At 37.8% G+C, this 25,246-nt stretch overlaps 1 protein-coding gene across 1 annotated transcript; it reads right to left on the bottom strand.

Annotated features, from left to right (window-relative positions):
* Positions 1-10,407: 10,407 nt before the first annotated feature.
* LOC127423381 (carboxypeptidase N catalytic chain-like) lies at positions 10,408-23,836 on the bottom strand. Its single transcript, XM_051667633.1, has 9 exons — positions 23,529-23,836; positions 20,054-20,250; positions 18,197-18,352; positions 13,803-13,979; positions 13,592-13,703; positions 12,311-12,450; positions 11,761-11,860; positions 11,544-11,662; positions 10,408-10,986 (listed from the first exon to the last, which is right to left on the bottom strand). The coding sequence occupies exons 1-9, from the start codon at positions 23,761-23,763 to the stop codon at positions 10,870-10,872; spliced, it is 1,353 nt and encodes a 450-aa protein (XP_051523593.1). The 5' UTR covers positions 23,764-23,836; the 3' UTR covers positions 10,408-10,869.
* Between the last annotated feature and the right edge of the window lie 1,410 nt (positions 23,837-25,246).

Here is a 25,246-nt window from a genome sequence, read left to right as displayed (position 1 = left end):
CACACACACACACACACACACACACACACACACACACACACACACACACACACACACACACACACACACACACACACCACCCTCTGCTGACAGTCAGGGACCTAACTCCTGCGCACAGGGCTGCCTTTAACATGCCTGAAAGAAATTCCCGCGCTTTGTGTCTTGACAAACATTTAAATTTGAGGAGCATAATTTAGATAAACTGAACATTCTGTTTTAGATCTTAAAAAAAAAAAAAAAAAAAAAAAAAAAAATAGTTTTTAGATCTGATTTTTAGATTAACTAAAACAAATGGATAATGTTGTTTTATATGATGGATAATGATGATAGTTTTATTTTCACTATTTTTATGGTTTGATTGTTGGTACACTAATTGCAATACAGGGAACAATTACTTTTGAAAGTAGTTTTACTTTAACCGGTCTATTATTATACCTTGCAGTGGGGAAACCCCCAGCTCAAAACAGCCTAAGATACTGTAGTTGGCTGGTCTCAGCTGGTCTAAGATGGTTTAAGCTGGTTTCCCAGCCTGGCCAAGCTGGAGTTTAGCTAGTTTAGCTGGGAATCCAGCTTGTCTCCCAGGCTTACCAGTTAAAAAGTGCCCAAAACACCTCTAAAACCAGCCAACTGACCAACCTGACCAGACTATGCATAGCTAAGGCCAGCCAACAACCAGTCTAGTAGACTGATTTTAGCTGTTTTTTGTTTTTTGTTGTTGTTGTTTTGTTTTTTTGTTTTTGTTTTTTTCAACAGTGAATTTTCTTTATTAATTACATATGGATCTGGCAGTTCAAGCTACACATGTAAACTTTACTCTGCCCAAACATAGGGAAAATGTGAAACATAAGAGCTGTAACTGAGCATTTGCATAGGGCTCAGGTCAAGCAAAATGGCAACTCCAAGGCGATTTTCTTTACGGAAACAGAATGTTTGTTTTAGGTTGTACACAATGGTTACTTACATTCTCTTAGCCTCTTAATTTCTAGATCATTTCTGCAACCTCAATAAACAGTCAAGCCATTGATAAATTCATTATTTATTATAAGTCAATGAGTCATACTGTGTCATATATATATTTATATACATGGGGGCTGCCATGTTAGAATCACATGACCAGCAGAATACTAGCTTAATCTCAGTAACCATCCTGTTATTTGACACTTTCACTCATTGATTAAATTATCATGGCTGACTGTGAATACTACATTTCTACAATGGCATCTGAAACTGAAAACTTTTGATTTTAAATTATGTTGCATCCAAGCCTCTAGGTGTCAGTGTAAGTTCAAGATGACACAAAGACTAAAGTTACTGAGTGCACTTTTAAAATAATGAAGGCTAAAAAATTGCTCTTTTTTATAATAGATAAAAATAAACAGAAGTTGGGGGCTCTACAATATATTTTGTCTACTGTTCAGACATCAGACAACAGTCTCATGTTGGTTTATGCACATTTATCTGGGCCTCTCAAAATAAATATACTGGAACAACACTTCATTTGAGACTGCTGATTGTGGAAATGATAGAGTTGGACTAGTGTTTCAGAAAGACCTTTGTGTGGACTCATCATCGATGTCAATATTATCGCTACAAGGGAACATAATGTTTTAAGACATGCGGTGTAAGAGGTAGGTTTATTTTTGCTGTGTCTGCATTAATCACAACTTCCTTATGTGCAAAAACAATGAAAGGAAGCTGCCTGTAAGGCCATTGTTTGGTGCTGGTAACAGAGGACAAAAAAACACAGTATCTACTATACTCAAGTGTACTTGCTTCTCTACACACTCTAATTTGTCATCATTTGATTAAAGGTCTATTCCATTCGTCGTAAGTTCATTTTCCCTCTATTGTGGTTGTAAAGCCTGTATCATTATCAAAGAGAGAAAAGAAAGAAAAAATTATGATTTGTAAATAACTATAATTGTTATTTAATTGTTTCTTTTCTTGACCTACAACTGGCCAACTGCATTGTTAGACTTCTTTGAAGGGCCAGTTTAAGATTGTTATGTTCTTTGCATGTTCCAGTCATCTCAAATACCTGTCACCTGACTAGAATCCCTTGACTCGGACCCCCTGGTATAATTCAGTCAAAAAGCTGAAGTCAAGTGGAGCCAACAGAGCAAGAGCAGATAATAACTGTTGTTGTATGAGTCACATTGTTGCATTCATCTCTGTGTTGTAAGCCGCTCTGACACAACATGCCCACTGCATCTATGAGAAAATGCCAGGTCCGTCATATCCTGGAAGTATGAAAAGCTTCTGTTGTCCTCTCCTATGATGACATTTTCATTGAGAAAGACCATGTGAGCTTGATGCTCTTTGTTCCCATTCATTCTTGTTTATCTATTCATAAACTCTACATCAAGTGCATTGATACATTCTCATACAATGAAATCATGTCACTGAATTTGCCACTGTTCTGACAGTTTAGTCATGGATATTTACTGGCATAAATTGTTGATGCCATGATTAGAAGTGATCTCTTAATGGTCAGTATGCATTCTGTTTTCCTTGGCACAAGCTTTACACATTCATTGTCAGTCTCAGTGAAGGTGTAGCTCTCTGAACTTATGAGAGAAGTACTGCCTGGAGTACATTTTCCCTTTTCCTGTTATTCAGATAGCATTGTTATTCTCTTTGTGTGTGACCATACAAGCAGGAATACCACAGGAATATTTAGCATTATTTACTGTTAATAAATCCTTGCAACTAAAGTTATTATTAATTAGGTATTTTTTTGTAATTAACATTTTTTATTGATTCAAAGAAAATAACACAACAGAGAAAAACATAACATATGCACATAGCGAATCAACATTTAACTTTTAACCATCATTAATGTCCCTCCCCAAACAACAACCCCACCCTACCCCAAAGAACACCCCTGTGGTCACATAAAATAATACACACACACACAAACAATAAAATAAAAAAAATAAAAAAATAATAAAATATATAATAAACATGCATAATTAAACTAAACGTTTCTCTCCTTATCCCTTCCCCTAGAGTCCCCCAAAACCACCAAATACCTACCCCATTTCTGGAAAAACAAGACCTCCAGCCCCATTCTTCTATCGGTCATCTTCTCAAAAGCTGCCACCCTCCCCATCTCCACACACCACTCTGGAAATTGTGGCGCTCCGTCTGACTTCCAACCCCTTAAAATAATTTGTCTGCCAGTCATCATGCCAGTCAGAACCCAATCTTTTATATGTTTGTGCCCCGAATTTATAACTTCCCCATCGCCCAAAATACAAAGTCTGGGGCAAAGTAAAATTTGAGTGCCCAGAATGTCACACAAATAATTCTGAACCTTTAACCAAAAATCCTGGATCTTAACACATCCCCAAAAAACATGGATTGTGTCTCCAACTTCTGACTGGCATTGCCAGCAGGTGGGAGTGTCTTTAAGACGAAACCTATATAATCAAGAGGGGGTCCAATAAAATTTGTGTAAAATTTTAAATTGTATAAGGCAAACCTTTGCATCTTTAGATGCAGACTTGACATTTTTCAGAATCTTAGTCCACACTCCATCCTCCAATACCAAGTTCAAATCTTTCTCCCATAATCTCTTAATAGAAGTTAAAGCTCCATCCCCCAGACTCTGAATCAGCAGGGAGTAATACATTGATGCCTCATGACCTTTTCCAAAAGCAGTAATCACCTCTCCCAAAGTATCTGCCATTTTAGGGGGGTGTGTGCTACTCCCAAAAACAGTACAGAGCATGTGGCGCACTGTAAATACCTAAAGAACTGAGATCTGGGAATCCCAAAATGATGACCACTCTCATACAGGTCACCGAGTGTAGCAACACCCCTTACAATCCAATCTGACCAACAGAAAGGGGACTTGTTGATACATAATTTTGGGTTAAGCCATATGCTCGAGGCAACATTTAAATAAATGTCCATATTGAATACTCTGGCCACTTTTGTCCAAATCATGTGCAAATGTGAGATAACGGGGTGTAACTTAACTTCTTCGGTTAGTTTGATAGAAATGCTTTGCAATGGCAAAATAGAGGCAAGAACTTCCCGTTCAATAGAAAACCAGGGAGGGGCTCTTTCAGGTGGAAGCGACCAGTGAGCCAGATGCCTGAGACTGAACGCATAATAATAAAACAAAATCTTAGGTAGGCCTAGCCCACCTTTGTCAATCAGCCTATGTAATTTGTTGAAATGTAGTCTGGGACGTTTACCATTCCAAATGAAGGACTTCGCTATGCTATCATATTGCTTGAAATAAGAGAGGGGGACATCTACAGGGAGAGACTGTAGCAGGTAGTTGAATTTTGGAATACAATTAATTTTAATAACATTAACCTTCCCAATCATCGATAAATGTAATGAAGCCCATCTGTCCACATCGCTCGAAAATCTTTTAATTAAAGGGTCAAAATTAACTCTAACTAAATCAGACAAATTTGCTGGGAATAAAATACCCAAATACTTAATGACCTGTTTGGGCCACTTGAAGGCACCTGGCTGGAAGGCTGTTACCGGGCAGTACGCTGTCAGAGCCAAAGCTTCGGATTTAGACCAATTGACTTTATATCCTGAGAGCTTGGAAAAGGAATTAATAATTCTGTGGAGGCAAGGCATAGATCTAGTAGGGTCAGAGACAAATAATAAAATATCATCTGCATAAAGCAAAAGCTTATTCGCCATACCTCCCACCACCACCCCTGGAAAATCATCCTCCTTTCTTATCGCGGCTGCTAATGGTTCCAGGCAAGACAGAACAATAATGGGGAAAGAGGGCAACCCTGCCGAGTGCCCCTAACCAGAGTACAATAATCTGAAATTAATCCATTTGTTTGTACCGCTGCTACAGGGTGTCTATAAAGTAACTTAATCCATCCAATAAAAGTACTCCCGAACCCATTAATTTCCAAAATCTTAAAAAGATAATCCCATTCTACCATATCAAACGCCTTTTCAGCGTCAAATGAGATGGCAGCGACTGGAGACTGATCATTCACTACTGACCACATGATGTCAATGAAATGCCTAATGTTATCAGAAGAGCTACGGCCCCGAATAAACCCCACCTGATCTATATGTATATGAGATGTCATAACTTTACTTAATCGGTTAACCAAAATTTTTGACAAAATTTTTACATCTAGCTGGATCAGGGAAATTGGACGGTAACTTTACACTCGCTTGGATCTTTGTCCTTTTTAAGAATCAGACTGATCCGGGCTTGTGTCATGGTTGGCGGAAGCTTTCCGTTCTTTAATTATTCTGTATAAACTTCTAACAAAAGTGGAGCCAACTCTATAGCATAAGATCTGAAAAATTCAGCGGCAAAACCATCTGGCCCCGGAGCCTTGCCAGTAGGTAAGGCCTTAATTACCTCATCAATCTCCTCCAAGGTTATCTCAGAATCAAGAGAGTTTTTTTGCTCAGGCATCAGTTTAGAAAGTTCTAATGGTTCCACAAAGTTTCTAATATCCTCATCAGTAGACGAAGACATGGAACTATAGAGATCAAGATAGAATTCTTTAAAAGCATTATTAATATCAATGGCCGAGGTAAAAATTTCACCTCCAGCATATTTCACTGAGGGAATGGTAGAAAAAGACTCTCTCTGTTTTATATATCTAGCCAAAAGCTTCCCTGCTTTGTCCCCCGACTCAAAGTATGACTGTCTTGCCCTGAATAACCAAAACTAAGTTTTCTGCGACAAAATAGTGTTATATCTGTATTTCAATCGTGTCAATTCTCTGAGGCCATCAGACGACATTCGGCGCTTCAGCTATGCCTCGGCACTTTTAATATTGCCTTCCAATTACACTAGTTCTCGTGCTTTGGATTTTTTGATGAATGAGGCATACTGTATGATCCGACCCCTAAGAACAGCCTTAAATGCCTCCCAAGCCACGCCCACAGAGGATACTGAGGACCAGTTGGTCTCCATATAGACATTAATTTCAGTCTTTAACATTTGTTGGAAATCAGGAATTTGCAAAAGGGATACATTAAAGCGCCAACTATATGATCTCTTTTTCTCCATATGTTGCAACACCTCTAAACACACCAGGGTGTGATCTGAGACTAAAATGTTTCCAATTGAGCAATCGACAACAGATTAAATTAGGGATTTAGATATATATAAAAAAAATCTATTCTAGAATAAATCTTATGAACTAATGAAAAAAATGTATAATCCCTACCAGATGGGTTCAAAAGTCGCCAGATATCTGTAAGACCAAGATTTTTACACATCCTATGAAGTGTCAATTTTGCTCTAGGAGGCTTACAAACTTTTGCTTCACTATGATCAAGGACTGAGTCCATCAAAAGATTAAAGTCTCCTCCCAATATTATATCATGAGGGGTGCCAGCGGCTTGCAACATCCCTTCAAGATCTATAAAAAAGCCCTGATCATCAGCGTTAGGTGCGTAAATATTAGCCAAAATCATCATTTGCCCCTGAATTTCTGCTAAAACTATAATGACTCTTCCTAATTTATCTTTAATCTGTTTGAGACATTTGAATTGTAGATGTTTGTTTATCATTGTAATGACTCCCCTACTCTTACTTGAGCCAGCACTAAAGAAAACATGTCCAAATTTTTCAGCTTCCTGCGGAGAAAGGTGCGTTTCTTGAAGAAACACTACATCATATTTCTTACGTTTAAGAAAATAAATGACCGTCCTTCTTTTTATGAGGTGCCCCAACCCATTCACATTCCATGTGGAGAGAGATAACCCACTTATACTAACATTTGACATTTTGATATAATAAAAAAAAATAAATTGTGTGTCAAAAACAAGATTACACAGACCACATTCCCCAATAGTGCAACAATCAAACCCTGAACTCCCCCCCCCTCCCACCCCCAAACAAAACAAACAGAAAAAAGAAAAACGTCCTCATTAACCCCGCGCATGACAGCGCCAACCGACATCAATCCCTCTAAACTCAGAAGGTCCATGTACGCATACGAGAGTCCCCGCGACTACTTTGTCATCGGATTGCTCAAATCCGGTGATTCTATACAAATTTTGTGAGGCAAAATTACATAACAGAAAATACTTTGTAAAACAGACCCCAGCCAACAGGCAGAATAAATACAAAGAACATGTAGATTCATTCACAGAACTGTCTTGAAGGTGTGTTCCTCCACAAAACAAATTCCAGCTGATATAAAGCCATTCAGTTTCCTCGGACAGAGAGACAATTGTTCAGTGAGCCGGCTGTTATGAGTGCAGCAGATGACGTAATCATTCTAATGTCCCGTGAAAATACTCTAAACTCCAGCCAACAGGAGGCATAAGCACAAAGAGTGCTTCCACAACTGTCCCAAAGGAGTGTTATTCCACGAAACAAGCTCCAGCCGCTAGGCAGAACTAGCACAAAAAGAGACAAAATAGGCATCCCGTTTCCTCAGATGATCAAGTGTGTATCGAGCAAGTCAAATTCACTCGGAGGCCGCATAAAAAAAATAAAAAAAATACACTATGACTTACTCAGTCCATCAACTTTATAAAAGACATCCTTTATGTGAGCATGTAGATATTTTGCAGTCATCCATAGTGTCCATTCTCAATCTGGCCGGGAATTTCAGTGTAAAAATGATCTTCCGTTAATGCAAAAGTTTCTAGAAGGAAGTGTCATTCTACAAAACAAACTCCAGCCGATAGGCGGAGCCAACGCAAAAAGAAACAAAAAATGGCGCCCAGCTTCCTCAGACAATCGAGTCACTAAACAGCGAGTCGGTCCACTAATATAAGAAACCTCAAATGACTTACTCACTCCAATGTATTTATGAAGGAGAGTGCCTGTTTTGGACATGTAAATACTTTGCGACCATCCTTAATTTCTATTCTCAGTTTGGCCGGAAACATCAGTGCAAAAGCCATCTTCCGTTGATGTAAAAGTTTCTTACATTCCTTGAACCGATCGCGTTTCTCGCTTGTCGAATTTGCAAAGTCCGGGAACAAGAAAATATTGTGATTCTTCCAAGAAAGCTTTCCTTTGCTCCTCGCCTCATGTAGCACGAGATCTTTATCGGATGATCTCAGAAATTTGGCCAGAATTGATCGGGGCCTGTCTCCCTCAGCAGATCTGCAAGCCGGGACTCTGTGAGCTCGCTCGATTTCCAGTTTATGACCTGTTATGTCGAGCAGACTCGGGAAGAGCTCGTCCAGTAATTTCACTGTATCTCTGTCCTCTTCACGCTCAGTAATTCCAACAATTCGAATATTGTTCCTTCGGTTCATATTTTCAAGATATTCCAGTTTTTCCAAAATGTGTTCCAAGTCTGTTTTGGACACGGGCGGATTAGTGGATAATTCCCTTTCCGAAGACTCCAGATAATCGATTCGTTTCTCAACATCTGTCACTCCTGTGACCAACTCAGAGAATTTTGTTTCCATCGCCGTAATCTATCGACGTATTACAGCGAGATCCTCCAAGTCAACAACAACCTTCATCAGCATCACCGAGATGTTGGACAGTTGACGCTGGATTCCATCTCCTGATGTGCTTTCCAAATCGCGTCCACGGCTCGCAGTCCCGTCAGAAGCCTAAGCTTGAACACGTAAGTGTCTTTTAATGTCTCCAGAGTCTGAGGATTTTGACTTCTTTGCCATGTTTACCTCAAAGAGCAAATATGTAATTAGGTGTATCGAATCTCACTGGATTATAACATGAAAATAATTTAAAAACTAGCAAAGTGCGCAGAGCTCGTGATTCACACGTCTGCTTCTCGCATGGCATCACGTGTCCCGTTATTAATTAGGTATTATACATATTCAGTCTGTTATAAACTTATGTCTTTCAATATGCTTGGTACTATTGAAGTATATCAATGTGTATGTACTGAAAGAGAAAACTTTACTGTGTTTAGTCTTACTGTTTTCAGAGAGGTTTGATAGTATCACTACACTGACCTCTAGTGTTCCTTTAGCTTCAATAAAAACTGAATATTCTCCCATCTAAACAATGCCAAAGTCATGCAGTTCACTTATAGTTTTTAAGAGTTAAAAATCCTTTTTGAGACATAGACAGAATGTCTAATACAAATGACAGCTGATTTGAAAACACTATGCATATCTCCTCAACAAGAGCTTGCACAGTCACGAACAAGAAAAGTTTAGGCATGCAGCTAGTTGGTCGCTGGATAGACATTGATTAATAAGATGTCAAGATATCAGTGCATCAAGAAGATCATTTCCAGGCAGCAGGTTTGAGCAATGCACTTTAGCAAGAATTGCTTCAGGATGTCTGCAGTTTCATAAAATGTGGAATTCCAACATCTGTGCACAACTAGAAGTGAAAATAAAGACACTTCATGGTGTCTTTGAATTGTAGTTTATATCAGTGGTTCTCAGCTGGTTTGAAGTGGTGACCCAACACAGTACCAAAATGTATCTCTGTGCAAAAGGAAACAAAACGTCCTTTTGAATCAAACATTAACACTCATTCATATTACTATGAACTGCATATGCCCAAAAATATGCATGACATCAACCAGGGCTGTAGCAAGGTCATCTGGGCCCCCTGAATGTATATTGCTCTGGGCCCCTTTCCTATTAAAAATTACAGTTTAGAATTTGTTGTGGTGCCCCTTGGATATTTGGGCCCCTAGAATCGTTACCACCTTTCACCGCATTAGCTACGGCCCTGACATCAACATGACATAGGCAGAAAATAAAAAGTTGCCAATTTTGCAAATGCATTTAAACAAGGATCAAACACGTGGAACAAACACTGGCCTAAATACTGCCATGTTACCATGTCAAAGGTGAATTTGCACCAGAATACTGGATTTTGATTGGACACAGCCTCTGACATCAACAACAAAAGATACAGTAAGTGTATTTATTTTGCAGCCCTAACTGTGCATGATTAGTTGCATTTTATGATGTGCATTTAGTATAATTTTATATTTCCCACAACCCTCAAAACAGACCTGTGCACCACTGGTTTAAAAGATAAAGTAATTCCCACTAAAAATAAAACTGTACTCTGTGTGTGTGTGTGTGTGTGTGTGTGTGTGTATATATATATATATATATATATATATATATATATATATATATATATATATATATATATATATATATATATATATATATATATATGTATATGTATATATATATATATATATATATATATATATATATATATATATATATATATATATATATATACTGTATATCTTTGATTAAAAAACCTTTTTTTATGTGATTTTTACACAGACATGTATGTACTCAAGCTAGCCAGCGGATGGTTATCTGTGTACACAATCCTATGCACTGCAAAAGAAATTCACCATTTTTAATTAGAGTTTGAGATCTCCTCATGTACAAAAATAATTGCCCAAAGAATATATTAAAAGTCCAGTCTTAGTTCATTTTTCAATGATAAAGACCAATCTTACTAAGTTTGTTTTTTAAAGATAAAATGTTTATTTGCATTATTATTATTATCCACATACTGCAAGAGATAATTGATCTACAAATTAATTCTTATAATATCTTATAATACTTATCATCATTTGCAGAATCCAATAACATTCCTTCTACATGTTTCCATTAGTCTATGACTAATTTCTCATAAAATAAATTTTTTTGTTTACCTAATACTTTTTCTGTTCTTTTTATTCATCATTATAAGACACATACCTTATATATATTTAAGCTCTACAAGAACATGAGAGCGAAATATGGATTTCTCAATGAAAAACACACTTTTATGCATCTATATAAACAACTGAGAAACTACAGAAATAGAAAGGTGAGGTTCATCACAGTGAGTGTCCATGTTTCCCTTTATTTTACTCTTCTTCACTTTAAATAAAAACAGAGGCAGAGTTTTGTCTATGTTTAGAGAATAGTCCTTGCTCTTTATCTTGGTCCAAGTTTGGTGAGAGGAGCCTTAGCTGTTGATGGGCCTTTCTTGTTGGTATGAGCTTTCACATTCAAGTTTGTGCCTTTTGGTTGAACTCTCAAATAGAAATGTAACTAAAAAGAACAAAATGTAAGTAAAAATGTTAGACATACATGACACAATTTCTTCAGTGACTGGTACATGTTATTTTGTTATTGGGAAAAGTAACAGTGATTAACAGTACTGTAGAATATCGACTAATCATACATTGGGGTCCAAAAGTCTAAGACCAATAGTGAAAATGCTTCCATTTTGTATTTTTCTTATTTCAAACTATTTTTTTCATTTCAAATTATATTCAGCATAACAATTTCACTGAAAAGTTGAATTGAAAAATGTACATGAATTTAAAAATGTCCCTATTCCATTAATGACAATATGCACTCGAGATCGAGTCTTCTGTGCTTTAATGGAAGCAAGGAAATTGAACCATTCACACAAAGGAGTTAACATGGTCACAAATTTGCTTACATTATAGAGACTAAATAGAATAAAAATTACTTTTTCACTTAATGCAAAAACTTTTCTTTGTTTTCAATTTTTCTAAATCCTTTCTGTTTATTTCCACACTTTTGGACCCCATTTTAAGCGTTTGTTTGGGTCAGTTTTTTATTTTTATTTTTATTTTCACCTGTACAGCTTCAGCTGGTCCCACTGTCACTGTGCTGGTAAAGGGCTGGTACCCTGTTGCAGACGCAGTCACTGTGTAGGTCCCGGGCAAGAGCAGACGGAAGTAGTCCCCATCCACCCCTAAAACAGCATCAGACATCACACACCACATCAAATTAAACTGTCATGCCTGTATATATTGTACTACAAAGTAAGCATTTAATGTAGATCACACTCACCACTGGTTATGTCATGGTTTATGCCTGCCACAGAGATCTCTGCATTGCTGACTGGGTTGTTATTCTCATCATAGACCATGCCTTTAATCCCATGGTGAACCTGGAGGACAGGGGGAGTCACGGTATGTCAATTAAGGATGTGTTTTAAGAAAGCTTTCGGTTACGGTTAGGTATTGCACTCGCTCAGAGTGGTTAAATTATTCCATCCATTACTTTAAAAGTGCTCGCAAGCAGGGGTAGTGTTACTTAACTCACAACAGGGCCCTAGAACGATCAGATTAATTTCACGTTCTAAGTATCAGGGGAAAGGTTCATTACCTGCTGGTGCCATCGTGAAGCAATTAGTCCTTCTTACCCAAGTCCATCAGAATACTGGGATCCTTTTATACCCATTTCATTTTGAATACAAAGCTGTCTCTGTTTGCTACAAGTTGAATGCTAGAGGTACTGTTTGACCCAAGAGTTAGAATTTGAACTTCTACTTGTTGCAGTATAGCCGGACAGAGCAGAGATTAAAGCAGTACCTGAGACATGAGAAAGGGAAGCTCACCTGCTCCATGTAGGACACCAGAGCCTCCCTGTTGGCCAGCCACTCATTGGCAAGTGCTGTAGCTGGAGGGAACTTATCACAGCTGAGCTCCAGAGTGATCTCAAAACAGTTAGTGTAGAGGTAGTTGAAGTCCTGCATACCTTCAGAGACATCAAGTTAAAATACTCCTTAATCACACATTAGTGATAAGGGATAGTTCACCCAAAAATAAAAATTCTCTCATCATTTACTCACCCTCCTGCCATCCCAAATGTCTTTCTTTCTTCTTATGAACACAAACGAATATTTTTAGAAGAATATTTCAGCTCTGTAGGTCCATACAATGCAAGTGACTGGTGACCAGAACTTTCAAGCTCCAAAAATCACATAACGGCAGCATGGTTTAATATATGTCTTCTAAAGCAATGCAATCATATTTGGGTGAAAAACAGATAGTTACTACAATCCTTTTTTACTAAAAAATCTTTATTTATGGTAAAAAAGGACTTAAACATTGATATGTTTCTCACCCACACCTATCATATCACTTCTGAAAACATAGATTTAAACACTGGAGTCATATGAATTACTTTTATGCAGCCTTAATGTGATTTTTGGAGCTTGAAAGTTCTGGTCACCATTCACTTGCATTGTATGGACCTACAAAGCTGAACTATTCTTCTAAAAATCTTAATTTATGTTCTGCAGAAGTAAGAAAGTTATACACATCTGGGATGGCATGAGGGTGAGTAAATGATGAAAACTATCCTTTTAAATTGTAGTGCTGGCACACATAAACAGTTTAGATTTATTAAACTAAAACTCACCCTCATGTTATTCCAAACCTGTACTTTCTTCCATGGAACACAAAATATGTCAGAATGTTAGCCTAGCCTTATTACAATGAAAGTGAATTGTGACTGTGGCATACAGGTTTGGAACAACATGAGGGTGCATTAATGATGACATAATTTTAATTTTGAACTGTCTCTATAACCTTCCTAACTTCCTTGGTCAGCCAGCATCACCAGAATAAATATGCTGGTCCACCAGCTAGATCAATATCAAACCAAACAGCCAAAAACAAAAAAACAAAAAACAAAAACAAAAACAGCCTGAACCAACATAGGAACTCATGCTTGTCTAAACCTTTTTAGCTGTTGACTAAAATTTCCTCTCATCACTGATTAAAGACCTTGTAATTCCCACATTTTGGCTAAATTAAAAGGCATTGGATGAGAAAAACCACAAGCCTTGTTGAAGCAATTGAACAAGAACCATGGTATGTAAAATATAACCCACCCTTAGACAAAGAGTACCAGCTGGCTCCATTTGTGATGCCTTCATCAAAGTAATCCCCACAGTTCCAGCCCTTATGCATCCAGCTGTGAGCATAGGAGTATGTCTTTGCCAACTGCACACACACAATACCAACACACAAATCTGTAAGCATTCATTAGGGAACCAGAGAAATACATCATCCCATCCTTCATTACATTCAAAAACGATATACCTTTCGGAATATTTTGTCATCAGCGGTGGCCGAGTATGTTGTCTTGCCTCTTATACGGGGCTCACGAGACTTATCGAAGGGGTAGTTGGCAACAACAGCTCCACCGTGGAGGTTAGCTGACAGAATAAAGTTATAATTCTGCATCCATTTGATCACTGCTAAAGTTTCTGGCTCAACCTGTAAGGACCAACAGGGGGAAAATAATATGCAGTACATATTAGACGCTTTGCGGACACCTTAGTTTCACACTCCTTAGTCTCGCTTAACCAGACTTTTGACGTGCAGCATTTAAAAGCCTGAGAAATTAAATACCTGGGTTTAGAACGAGATGAGGAAAGCGTATGTGATTGGTTGGTCTAAAAGTTCCAATGACCCAACTTGTACAAATTCATACGATTTCGTCATCTCATACTATTCTTATGACTTTTCATGAGATCGAGTTGAAAAGACCGTCTGATTGACAAGTAAAGCGACCAACCACAGTTTGTTCCGTTTTTACATACCGTATAAGGGCGGGGTTATCTAAAATAGCTTATACCACAAAATCAAACTGCTGTTGAATAAACAAATTCAAATAATGGCACGTAAAGACTTTGTGATCAGAATTTCTGTCTGGCTAAATGTAATAAGTACTAATTGTTTCTCAGACAAAACTAAGAAAACAAAAATGCCACTAACCTTGCAAAATTTGGCAAAATCAGTGATTAGTTCTTTCATAAAACTGCTTATTGTATCACAATTAACACAAATTTGTTTCCTGGCTGTCTGATAAAAATAACATGTTATACCTTTATTCCAGGAAGTTGCATTCCAAAAAAAGCCAGCCAGTCAGATTAGAACTGGCAATTTCAGCCAGCACTTGCCATTGTTATGTTCAGTATACATCAGACAGTGAATGGCCTTATGGTCTACACACACCTAGAGCAAGTTTGTCTTTATTCTGCATGCATTTTTACCCCCTCTTTTAGGTCTTTCTGCCAAGACATTCAAGTAGCATTCTTATGGTCTTTCTGGAATATTCTTTCAGCTCTGTTATCTGGGAGATCTGACATGTGGTAATGTATCCTACTAAAGATGAAGAGATAATAAACCTTTGTCTGTCTCTGTTGCTCCAAGTGAGTTCAGTCTGGCAGGACAGCCTGTTGTCCTTTGAGACGTCTGGTGGGATATTGGTCCCGTTTAAACTCTGTTTGGAGCAAACTCACTCAGTATTTATTATGTGTGGATCTGTATATATAAACAGCCATGCATCCCTTTGGCCTCATCTGTCATCGAAGAATCAGGTTTCACACTGTGAACTCACACAGCTGTTTTTCCTCCTGTTTAGCTCAGTGTAGTGTGAAGCCAACACTGGGGTCAGAGAATCAGGAGCGGTGTTTCATGTGTGAGTGGTGGCTCTTGACTCGTAGCAAAATTAAGGGAATGTGTCATTACCCTACGACTGAAGTTCTTCATTTTTTTTTCCTGAGGGACGACCTGCTGCCAATGGACAAATTTCTCCAAAGCAGGATTTCTCATTTTAGACTGAGGAAAATACCATTTTCAGTCCAGAGTTGACAAAGTTGATTAAATAGTTCATACTATTCTTGAATGGTAGCTAAAAAATATACAGTGGGGTTCAAAAGTATACGTCTACATTGTAAATCTGAGATTTAGGATAAATGTAACTCTAGAGATAAACAGAAAGTTTTAGGATTTTGAAAAATGTTGAACATCGCCCTCATCCAGTTGTGGCTTTTTTGTTTCAAAGGTACAGTTCACCCCAAAACGAAAATTCTCTCATCATTTACTCACCCTCATGCCATCCCAGATGTGTATAACTTTATTTTTTCTGTCAAACACAAACAAAATTTTTAGAAGAATGTCTCAGCTCAGCAGGTCTATACAAAGCAAGTGAATGGTGGACAGAACAGTGAAGGTCCAAAAAGCAGATAAAGGCAGCATAAAAGTAATTCATACGACTCCAGTGGTTTAATCCATATCTTCAGAAGTGATATGATAGGTGTGGGTGAGAAACAGATAAATATTTAAGCCCTTTTTTACTATTAATTATCCTCCCTACACTGTAGGTGGCGATATGCACAAAGAATGCAAAATGCCAAAAACAAAAGAAGAAGAATGTGGAAGTGAAAGTGAGAGTGGAGATTTTCAAAGTTCTGGCCACCATTCACTTGCATTGTATGGACCTACAGAGCTGAGATATTCTTCTAAAAATCTTTGTTTGTGTTCAGAATAAGAAAGAAAGTCATACACATCTGAGATGGCATGAGGGTGAGTAAATGATGAGAGAATTTTCTGTGAACAATCCCTTTAACACCATGCTGTCTTGCCATGAGGAATGGTTTCAGAATTGACAGTAAACATTACAGACATCCACAGTAACAATTACTTTACAAGCATATGTCTGGAAAACTAATCCCATCTAAACAAGGATTTAGACTGATAGAAATAATGTTTTCAGTGCAGAAACACTGAATTGTTTCTGGACAGAGCTGATTAAATGGTTTTTCAAACATGTTAGCTCAAAAATATATAGTGGGTTTCAAAAGTCTACATTGAAAACCAGGGATTCAGAATTTTATTTAAACCTGGAAATGAACAAAGTTTTAGGATTTTGAACATTATAATAAAAAAAGAAACTTTATAATGAAAAATGGAAGAAATATTTCCAGATCACTGATCATATAAGCAATTATTTTTACTGTTAACTCCTTTGTACGAATGGTCAGATTTCCTCGCTTCTATTGAAGCTTGTAAAATGCTCTTTGGAACATTCTCAAATCATGCTGGGATAACACTGAACATGAGGTTTTGTGGTATGAGTCCATACCAGCCTGAATGCATTTTGTCATTAAAGCAAATGAGCAACATACTAAATACTTAAAAATTCATCATTTTTTTATGCAGCTTTTCACTCGAATTGTTATGCTATTTGCACAGAAAAAAAAAAAAAAACTTTACTAAATTAAAAAATGCAAAATAGAAGCATTTTCGCAAATGGTGTCAGACATTTGTACCCCTACTTGTACGCTATCACAAAATTATGACCTTCTTTGATCATTATGAGCAAAATCACCAATCTGTGTCCTACAAACTAGATCTACTCTTTAAAAAAATAAAAATAATATAAAAATAATAATAAAATACATTTTAAATTAAATGTTATATTACCCAGCAAGTTGTGAAAGGCTAACCAAAATAACAACAGTACAGCCTGAAAAGTCCATTTACATAGGCAAAGGCTGTCTTTTTGCAAAAGCTAGACCTGTTGACAGCTGATAGAGAGCAGACCAGCAAAGCGAGAGCTAGGAGAGTTACCGACACACTAATGAAGAGTTTAAGTGTGCCGTACAACTGTAAAAACAACAACGTTTTTATTCGTAAGGCAGAAACTGGCTCTATCCTGTATTTTACTTGAGACTGGAACAGTGATTTATCTATGTCTGAAAATTAGATTGTTAGAGACTGTAATGCAATTTAAAAGTCACTCTGTTGCCTTTGAAAACATATACACACCGTATACTGTACAGAGAATTCCTCTAGCTCGACTGGTAGAGCATGGCACAAGAAATTCGGCCAAGTTCATGGGGCAGGCCAACACGGAATCTGCGCCTAGATTTCCACAGAATTAGAATGCCTGTCACTTACAAAGGTCTGCACATCTTACGCCCCTTATTTATTCGTTTATTAGAGGTGAAGTGTGTAAATTCTGTTCCATTAGCATGACCAAACGGCATTGAGAAGAAAAAAAACGCAAACATGTTTATCAAACACTGCTCCTGTCTTGAAATGGTCAGAAAACATATAGTCCTACCCCACACTCATGCAATTGGTTGAGCCGACGTTGATATGTCGGGCATGGTCGGGAATCAGGATGCTCAAAAAAAATGATCTGACAGTACCACAGTTTTTACGAATGACTTATTGTTGACTATGCATATTAAGCTAGAAAAGGAGAAAGTGTTTTAACATTACAAAAATGACCAAGTCACCATTTTACACCTGACATTTAAATCCATTCCACCAAATTCAGCAGATTTCCCACCCAAATCTGCCTTGTCACGAGCCAAAATCCCATTTTAGCATTGATTCTGATAATATACCTTCAATGCACTCTAAGTCACTTAAAAGCACCTACTAAATATGAAAATGTCAACGGACAAAATATGCATACATGAAACATCACTAAACACATGGATATACTGTATATATGCATAACATATATTTGCATACATTTTGTGCTATTGTAACCCTTGCAAAGTTCATTTCTCGAGCTTTTCAGAAGTTTGAAGCTTCTAGCTACACAAGCTCCATGACTAATTACTTGACCCATCTTTCCCACACCACATCTTCCATTTGTACAGCACTGTAGGTCAACAGTGATTGATGCCCACCTGTAGTTCCCAGTTGTCTGGCAGCGGCAGGTGGTGGTTTTGGCCATTGTGCTTCTCATAATAGTACACAAGAGCATTCAGGTCTGGGAAGTTGCGGTTCAGGTCCACCTCCTTTGAGTTTCCACGGCCCACCAAGTATCCATTGAACTCTGGACCCTGGAAATCAGATAAGCATTAGACATACAGTATTTCTCTGTACTTTGAGTAACCTTTGGGGTGGGATATCACTTTTTAACAATCTCTGTATTCCATATCAGATATGAGACGTACACTTCATGTGATTTTTTGTGTTTGTTTGTTGTGTTAGTGAGTTATAGGATGTTAAATGAACCCTGTCTGATGGTGAGTTGGTTTCCTTTGCAAGCGGTTGTCTGGGAATGAAACGTGTAAAGCCAGATATGGTCACAATGAGTTACTGCTGGACCTTTGCACATATAATTAGTCTCAAAGAGAGAGAAAGAGTGTACTACCATGTTTGTGTGTATTTTATGTTGTAGAGGTGTGGATGGCAGGTCAGTCTATGTATGCCAGAGGAAAGGGGTGCTTGTGTATTGATTATCTGTTCCTGAAAAAAACCTGATTTGTTTACTTTAAAGTTTGGTTTAATTAGTTAACGCATTAGGTATCATGAACTAGCAATGACTGTATTTTGTTCAGCATTTATTAATCTTTTTACTAATAAAAATACAATTGTTCATTGTTAGTTCATTTTAGTTCAAAGTTCATTAACTAATGATAACATATACAACTTTTGATTTTAAAAATATATAACTATATGTTGAAATTAACATAAACCAAGATTATGAAATGCTGTAAAAGTATTGTGCATTGTTTGTTAACTAATGTTTTTAACTAATGTTAACAAATGGAACCTTATTGTAAAGTGTTACCAAAAAAATCTGTCATATTTGGATGTTATTTCTTTCTTCTAAGTTATTGTGTGTGTGTGTGTGTGTGTGTGTGTGTGTGTGTGTGTGTGTGTGTGTGTGTGTGTGTGTGTAATTAGTCTGAAAAAAAAGCCAGCAATGCTCTCTGGGACAAGGCTTATTCTACCATAAACTGAGGGCCAAAAGAGAATTAAAACACTCCCACATCCCAGCTGCCATACTAAATACAGTGTATACATATGCATGGTTGTGTTCAAACGATAGGCTGTTATTGCCACAAGCCCACAACCACCTTATATAATCATGCATAGTTAGGATAGCATAATAAATAGCCTCATTGACTTTCAAAAGGGAGAAGAAAATGTTTCCAATATCTTTTGTTGTTGACGTCAAAGGCTGTGTGTCCAGTCAATCTCCATGGTATTTTGGCACAAATTCATCCATCACTTGATAGAAGCTAGAAAATTATATAGATGCAAACCTGGACAGGTTGCATGACATGCCCTCATCGTCAAAAACCATGAACAAAACTATGCAATGTAAAAGAAAATACAACCCACACTACATTAATTAAGTGTTAATTTGCACTGAGGATTAACATGGTTTGTGATGACCACAAATTTTTTTTTTGAGCTATGAATTATTAGCTGCCAAGAGCATGAAACCATTAACATTCAAGAGACATTACCAAAACTGTCAATTTTCCTATTCTAGTCTATGTCATGTTAATAATTGTGTATATTGTTGGGCCTTTTCAGTTAATGCAAATATAAATACATTGCAGTGTTATTTTAATGTTCAGTGTTAGACATTTTAAGGACTTTTGTGCAACAAACAATTTTGGTACCGTGTTGGGTCAGCACTTGACGTTCAACATAAAATTTGGGTTCTGAGGAAAAACATGTTGAGAACCACTGTTTTAGTATACTCCCATTACAATGTGAATGATTAACTACTAAGGGCTTTATACCTGCCTGGCCGCCACCTCATATCCATCCGGGTTCATCGAAGGGAGGATGTGGATCCGTGTGTCGTGGATGAGGCGTGTGATTCGCTCGTTTCCTGCTCGGTATTCCTCACACAGGAACTGGGATAAGTAGACGAGCAGCTCCCTGCCGAGCACCTCATTGCCGTGCATGTTCCCTACGTACTTGAACTCTGGCTCCACTGCAAAACACATGTCAGGAGACCACCAGTCAGGAAGACAGGAGGTCACTGGGTCACATCCGTGAATAGCATGCAAGCAAACAAGAAGTGCAGTCTGTCTTCATGCAGATGAAGCAATTTGGATGGAGCGACTGCATAAACTCAGAGCAAGTATAAAGCTCTAAATGTTTACTACAATAATTTGCTTCTTTAAACATTTAAAGGGACAGTTCACCCAAAAATGAAAACTCTGTCATCATTTACTCACTCTCACTGTCGTTCCAAACCCGTATGACTTTCTTTCTTCCATGGAACACAAAAGGAGAAATGTTGAGGAATGTGCTGGCCTCTCTTTTCTATATAATGAAAGTGAATAGGGATCCAAGCTGTTGAGCTCCAAAATGACTAAAAAGCACTATAACAGGACCTTAAAAGTAGTGCATACAATTGGTTCACTATATCCTAAGTCTTCTGAAACCGTTTGATAGCTTGCTGTGATGAACAGATCGAAATTTAATTTATTCTTTGAAAATATTGCCCTCCGCTCTCAGCATGTTGTGATGCAGCAACTTTGAATATGTGCTGGAACAAATGACATATGAGAGCTACAATGGAGAGGAAGATTATAAGTGAATAACAACTTAAATTTCACAAATCACACAAAGCTACTATATGGCTTTAGAAGAAATTGAATATGGTGAACAGATAATATTAATTACTTTGAATGAAACTTAATGTTTTTGTCATTTTGGAACTCAAACACCCGGATCCACATTCCCTTTCATTATTTGGAAAAGAGTGGCCAGGTACACTCTTCAGCATTTTTTCTTTTGTGTTCAAGAAAGTCATATGGATTTGGAACAACATCAGGGTGAGGAAATGATGACAGAATTTTTGGGTGAAATGTTCCTTTAATACAAATGATATCACTTACCATCTGCATCTCTGGTTGAAAAGATGCAAATATAAAATATTAATAATTTTAATTTAATTATTTACCCCCTACAAAAGCTTTTTGAGTGTTTAACAGTGCAGCAGGCTGCTCTCATCAAAATTCATGTCTCACAGGCAGTTGTCAGCTCATTATTCACAATCATCTACTCTAAGAAGTACCAGAAGATTTATGTTTGTTCACTTTTAATGCAAAAAGTAAGTAATGGCAAATCACAAATCTAATTAGCCACTGTGTGCAGGCAGGCTCATCACAGTCATCCCATTAATCATGCAATAATTCAATTAATGGTTGTGTGTCTGCTCACAGAGTCACCAAACGAGTGGCCTCAGAATTAACACTCTCACAAAAAAATTGTTTGGAATCTAAAGGGTCAGGTCAGAAGTCCTTTGCCTACTCTGCTCCACCGGTTCCTGTTTTTGTACTCTGTGTGGAACATGTATACATCCTGGAATTCTCTCCTTTAGAAGCATATTGCCAAGAGAAGCAGATCTTTACATCAGATGACAAAGATTCATGTACTTTTCTAAGCAATGTATATATACTGCATTCTCACAATCACTTTGTTGACAGATTTTAACTATTTTCAGTAACTGAGAGCTAAATGTGTTTTGAATTTGAGTGAACAAAGGATAGAAAATGGTCTGCAGACTAGAATCAAAAGGAAATTGTATTACTCAATTTACTCTAATATCTCATGAGACATAATGGAATTCTGAGTTATCTTACATTGAAACATCAAATTCAAGTCTCAGACATTTCTTCGTGAAATTCCTTTGGACAAATAAAAATAGACACAAATCAGGCAATTGTTGGCATACAGTAAGAGAGTTAAAAATGTATGTGGATTGCATAGCTCAGATAATTTGGTCTTGGAAGAATTTGATGAGAATTGTTTTGAGTTCATATTAAAATCTCTGACTTTTGATTGCAGACTTTGGTATCTTGGCAAATCTATTGACAAAAATTTTTTTGTGACATTGCTGAGATTAAACTGACAATTGGTGAGATTTGGTGGATGCTGCACACTGGTGGTGGTTGAGGAGATTCCCCCTACACTATATAAAGCGCTTTGAGTGCCTAGAAAAGTGCTATAAAAATGTAAGGAATTATTATCATTATTATTATTATTATTAAAGTGACACTAGAAGAGACACATGTCACTGGAGTCTTTTTCTCAGGAGAAACTTTAGCAAAAAATCTCAATTCGCTCTCTATTTTATCTCATTGCTGTCTAGGAGAAACAATTGAGATATTTAAGAGATCCCATTCGTGATTTTTCATTCCTACAGGAATGTTCATGTGAAGGATCAATAACAAGAGTGATGTTTGCTCTTGCCTGCAACAACTAATACTCACCACATCCCTCGGCACATACAGTATTCCCCTCCCCTAAACCCATTACTGTCTATTCCTAAATGCAATTTACCGTATGTGAGTGTTTGAGGAGCAGCAGGATAAATCATGTTGACAGTCAACATTGCCTCATTTCAACAACTGTACTGCAAGTGCTGTTCAGAGTAAAGAGATGTACTACATTTTACTGGAACACCAGCAATCTTGCAATCAAACCCAAATTATTACTTCACCAGTCAACTCTGGCAGCTGTACAGCCTTGGGAAAAACATTTAAAAAAAACGCAAGAGTTCGCTGGGACTTATAGATTTGTGGGTTAGGAATTTAATACCAGGGTATCAGGGTCAGCTATTAACCATGGCTCGGGGCTAAAAATGGCACCAAAAGAGACAGATAATGCCCCAGATTTTTTAAATGTTTGGGGAAAAGATGGATTACTCTCTTTTTTTATCTGATATCCAGGGTTGGGGAGTAACAGAATACATGTAACAGGATTACATGTTTAAAATACTAAATATTAGTTACTGTATTTCACTACAGTTTCAATTTAAATAGATGGTATTCAGAGTCCAGTTACATTAAAAAGGTATTTTGATTACTGAAGAGATTACTTTGCCTTTTACTGTCATTTGTTTCTTTTAATATTTAGTCTATTTAGTTGGAAAACTTTCCCTTTGGAGCATAATAGAGTGGCTACATCGTGTTTCTATAGCTTAACAAAAAACACTTTAGAAACACTTTGACAGATAGATAAACGATTACATAAATCCAATAAATAAACAATTACATGCCTTCCCTGCTGAAAAGACCAGCTTAACCAGCATGCAATTTACACAATTTTGTGTGTGCCTGTTAGAAAAACATGCATTAATAGAGGTAAAAATGGTCCTGAAAATCAATTTCAGGGGGCAAATATTGTCCCTTAATAAAAATAAGTTAATTTCTTACACAGCATGGTACAAAAGTCAAGTTCAATGCATGAAAGACTCACATGCTTCATGGATGCCAGGATTATCACTGAACTCCAGGACATATAGGTGCCGTCCTTCCACACTTCGACCAATGCTGTAGATGCGGGTGATGTAAGGGCATTCGCTTTGGACAGCAAAAAGAGCCCTAACCATCTCCTCGTATCCATGATGCTGGAAGTCAGATGCCCTGATCAGCAAAGCTTCAAGTCCCAGAAGCAATGCCCCAATCCAGATGAGAAAGCTGCCTGACAGCATGGTCCTGTACTGCTCTGCAGACAGAGCACCACTTCCCTTTTCCTTGCTCCCTTTCTCTCTGACTCGATCCTGCTTTCTCCATTTGCCTCCTCCCTTTGGACCTCCTCTCACTCCCACTCCAGAGAAAAAGTAAGGACGGCCCCTTTCCCTCTTTTGCTTCTGATTCTCTCACCCTTACCATTTGTGTGATGTGTTTACTCATTTAGCATTGCTGAAGATGTGCGAGTTGGTGTATTGACACCACAGATATGACACCTCAAGGACAGCTGGGTGGTCTAATTGCCCTAAATCTCCCCCCATCTGCCACCATCATGTTTTTCTGGTTGTGCTCAAGTCAAACTTTAATTCTTGATCTGTGGTTTGTCTCTGTGCCACCGACTAGCTTTTAAATACATTATTATGGATGACTTAAAGGGGTAGTTCAGCCTGAAATAAAAATTCTGTTATCATGTACTCACCAAATCTACAGTGCATTCAGAAAGTTTTCAGACCCCTTCATTTTTTTTCACATTTTGTTGTTACAGCCTTATGCTAAATTTCTTTAAATTATTTTTTTCACATCAGTCTACACCCTATACCCCATAATGACAAAGCTAAAACGTATTTTTTATTTTCTCCCCCTTTTCTCCCAATTTGGAATGCCGAATTCCCAATGTGCTCTAAGTCCTCGTGGTGGCGTAGTGATTCGCCTAAATCTGGGTGGCGGAGGATGAATCTCAGTTGCCTCCGCATCTGAGACAGTCAATCCGCGCATCTTATCACGTGGCTTGTTTAGTGTGTTACTGCGGAGACATAGTGCGTGTGGAGGCTTCACGCTATTCTCCGCAGCATCCACGCACAACTCACCATGCGCCCCACCGAGAGCGAACCACATTATAGCGACCACAATGAGGTTACCCCATGTGACACTACCCTCCCTAGCACCCGGGCCAATTTGGTTGCTTAGAAGACCAGGCTGGAGTCACTCAGCACGCCCAGGATTTGAACTTGCGACTCCAGGGGTGGTAGTCAGCATCTTTACTTGCTGAGCTACCCAGGCCCCCCGCTAAAACCAGAATTTTGATAAATTTGCAAATGTATTAAAAAGAAAAAACTGAAATATCACATTTGATGTAAATATTTAGACCCTTAACTCAGTACTTAGTTGAAGCACCTTTGGCAGTGATTACAGCCTCAAGTCTTTTTGGGTATGATGCAACAAGCTTTGCACACATGGATTTGTGTATTTTCTGCCATTCTTCTCTGACGATACTCTCAAGCTCTGTCAGGTTGGATGGGGACCGTCGGTGGACAGCCATTTTCAGGTCTCTCCAGAGATGTTCGATTGGGTTCAACTCTAGCTAGGCCTCTCAAGGACATTCACAGAGTTGTCCCTAAGCCACTCTTGCATTGTATTGGCTGTGTGCTTAGGGTCATTGTCTTGTTGGAAAGTGAACCCAGTCTGAGGTCCTGAGCGCTCTGGACCAGGCTTTCATTAAGAATA

The sequence above is a fragment of the Myxocyprinus asiaticus genome, chromosome 32, assembly GCF_019703515.2.
Source record: "Myxocyprinus asiaticus isolate MX2 ecotype Aquarium Trade chromosome 32, UBuf_Myxa_2, whole genome shotgun sequence".
Taxonomy (NCBI): Eukaryota; Metazoa; Chordata; class Actinopteri; order Cypriniformes; family Catostomidae; genus Myxocyprinus; species Myxocyprinus asiaticus.
Note: the sequence above shows the minus strand (reverse complement) of the source record. Positions and strands in the feature narration are given on the sequence as shown.

Coding starts and splice junctions, on each gene's coding strand:
- LOC127423381 (XM_051667633.1), bottom strand. CDS start 23,763: ATGCTGTCAGGCAGCTTTCTCATCTGGATTGGGGCATTGCTTCTGGGA. Junction 11,663..11,760: donor AAACCATGACATAACCAGTG/GTGAGTGTGATC, acceptor ATGCTGTTTTAG/GGGTGGATGGGGACTACTTC. Junction 10,987..11,543: donor GACCAGCTGAAGCTGTACAG/GTGAAAATAAAA, acceptor TGTTCTTTTTAG/TTACATTTCTATTTGAGAGT.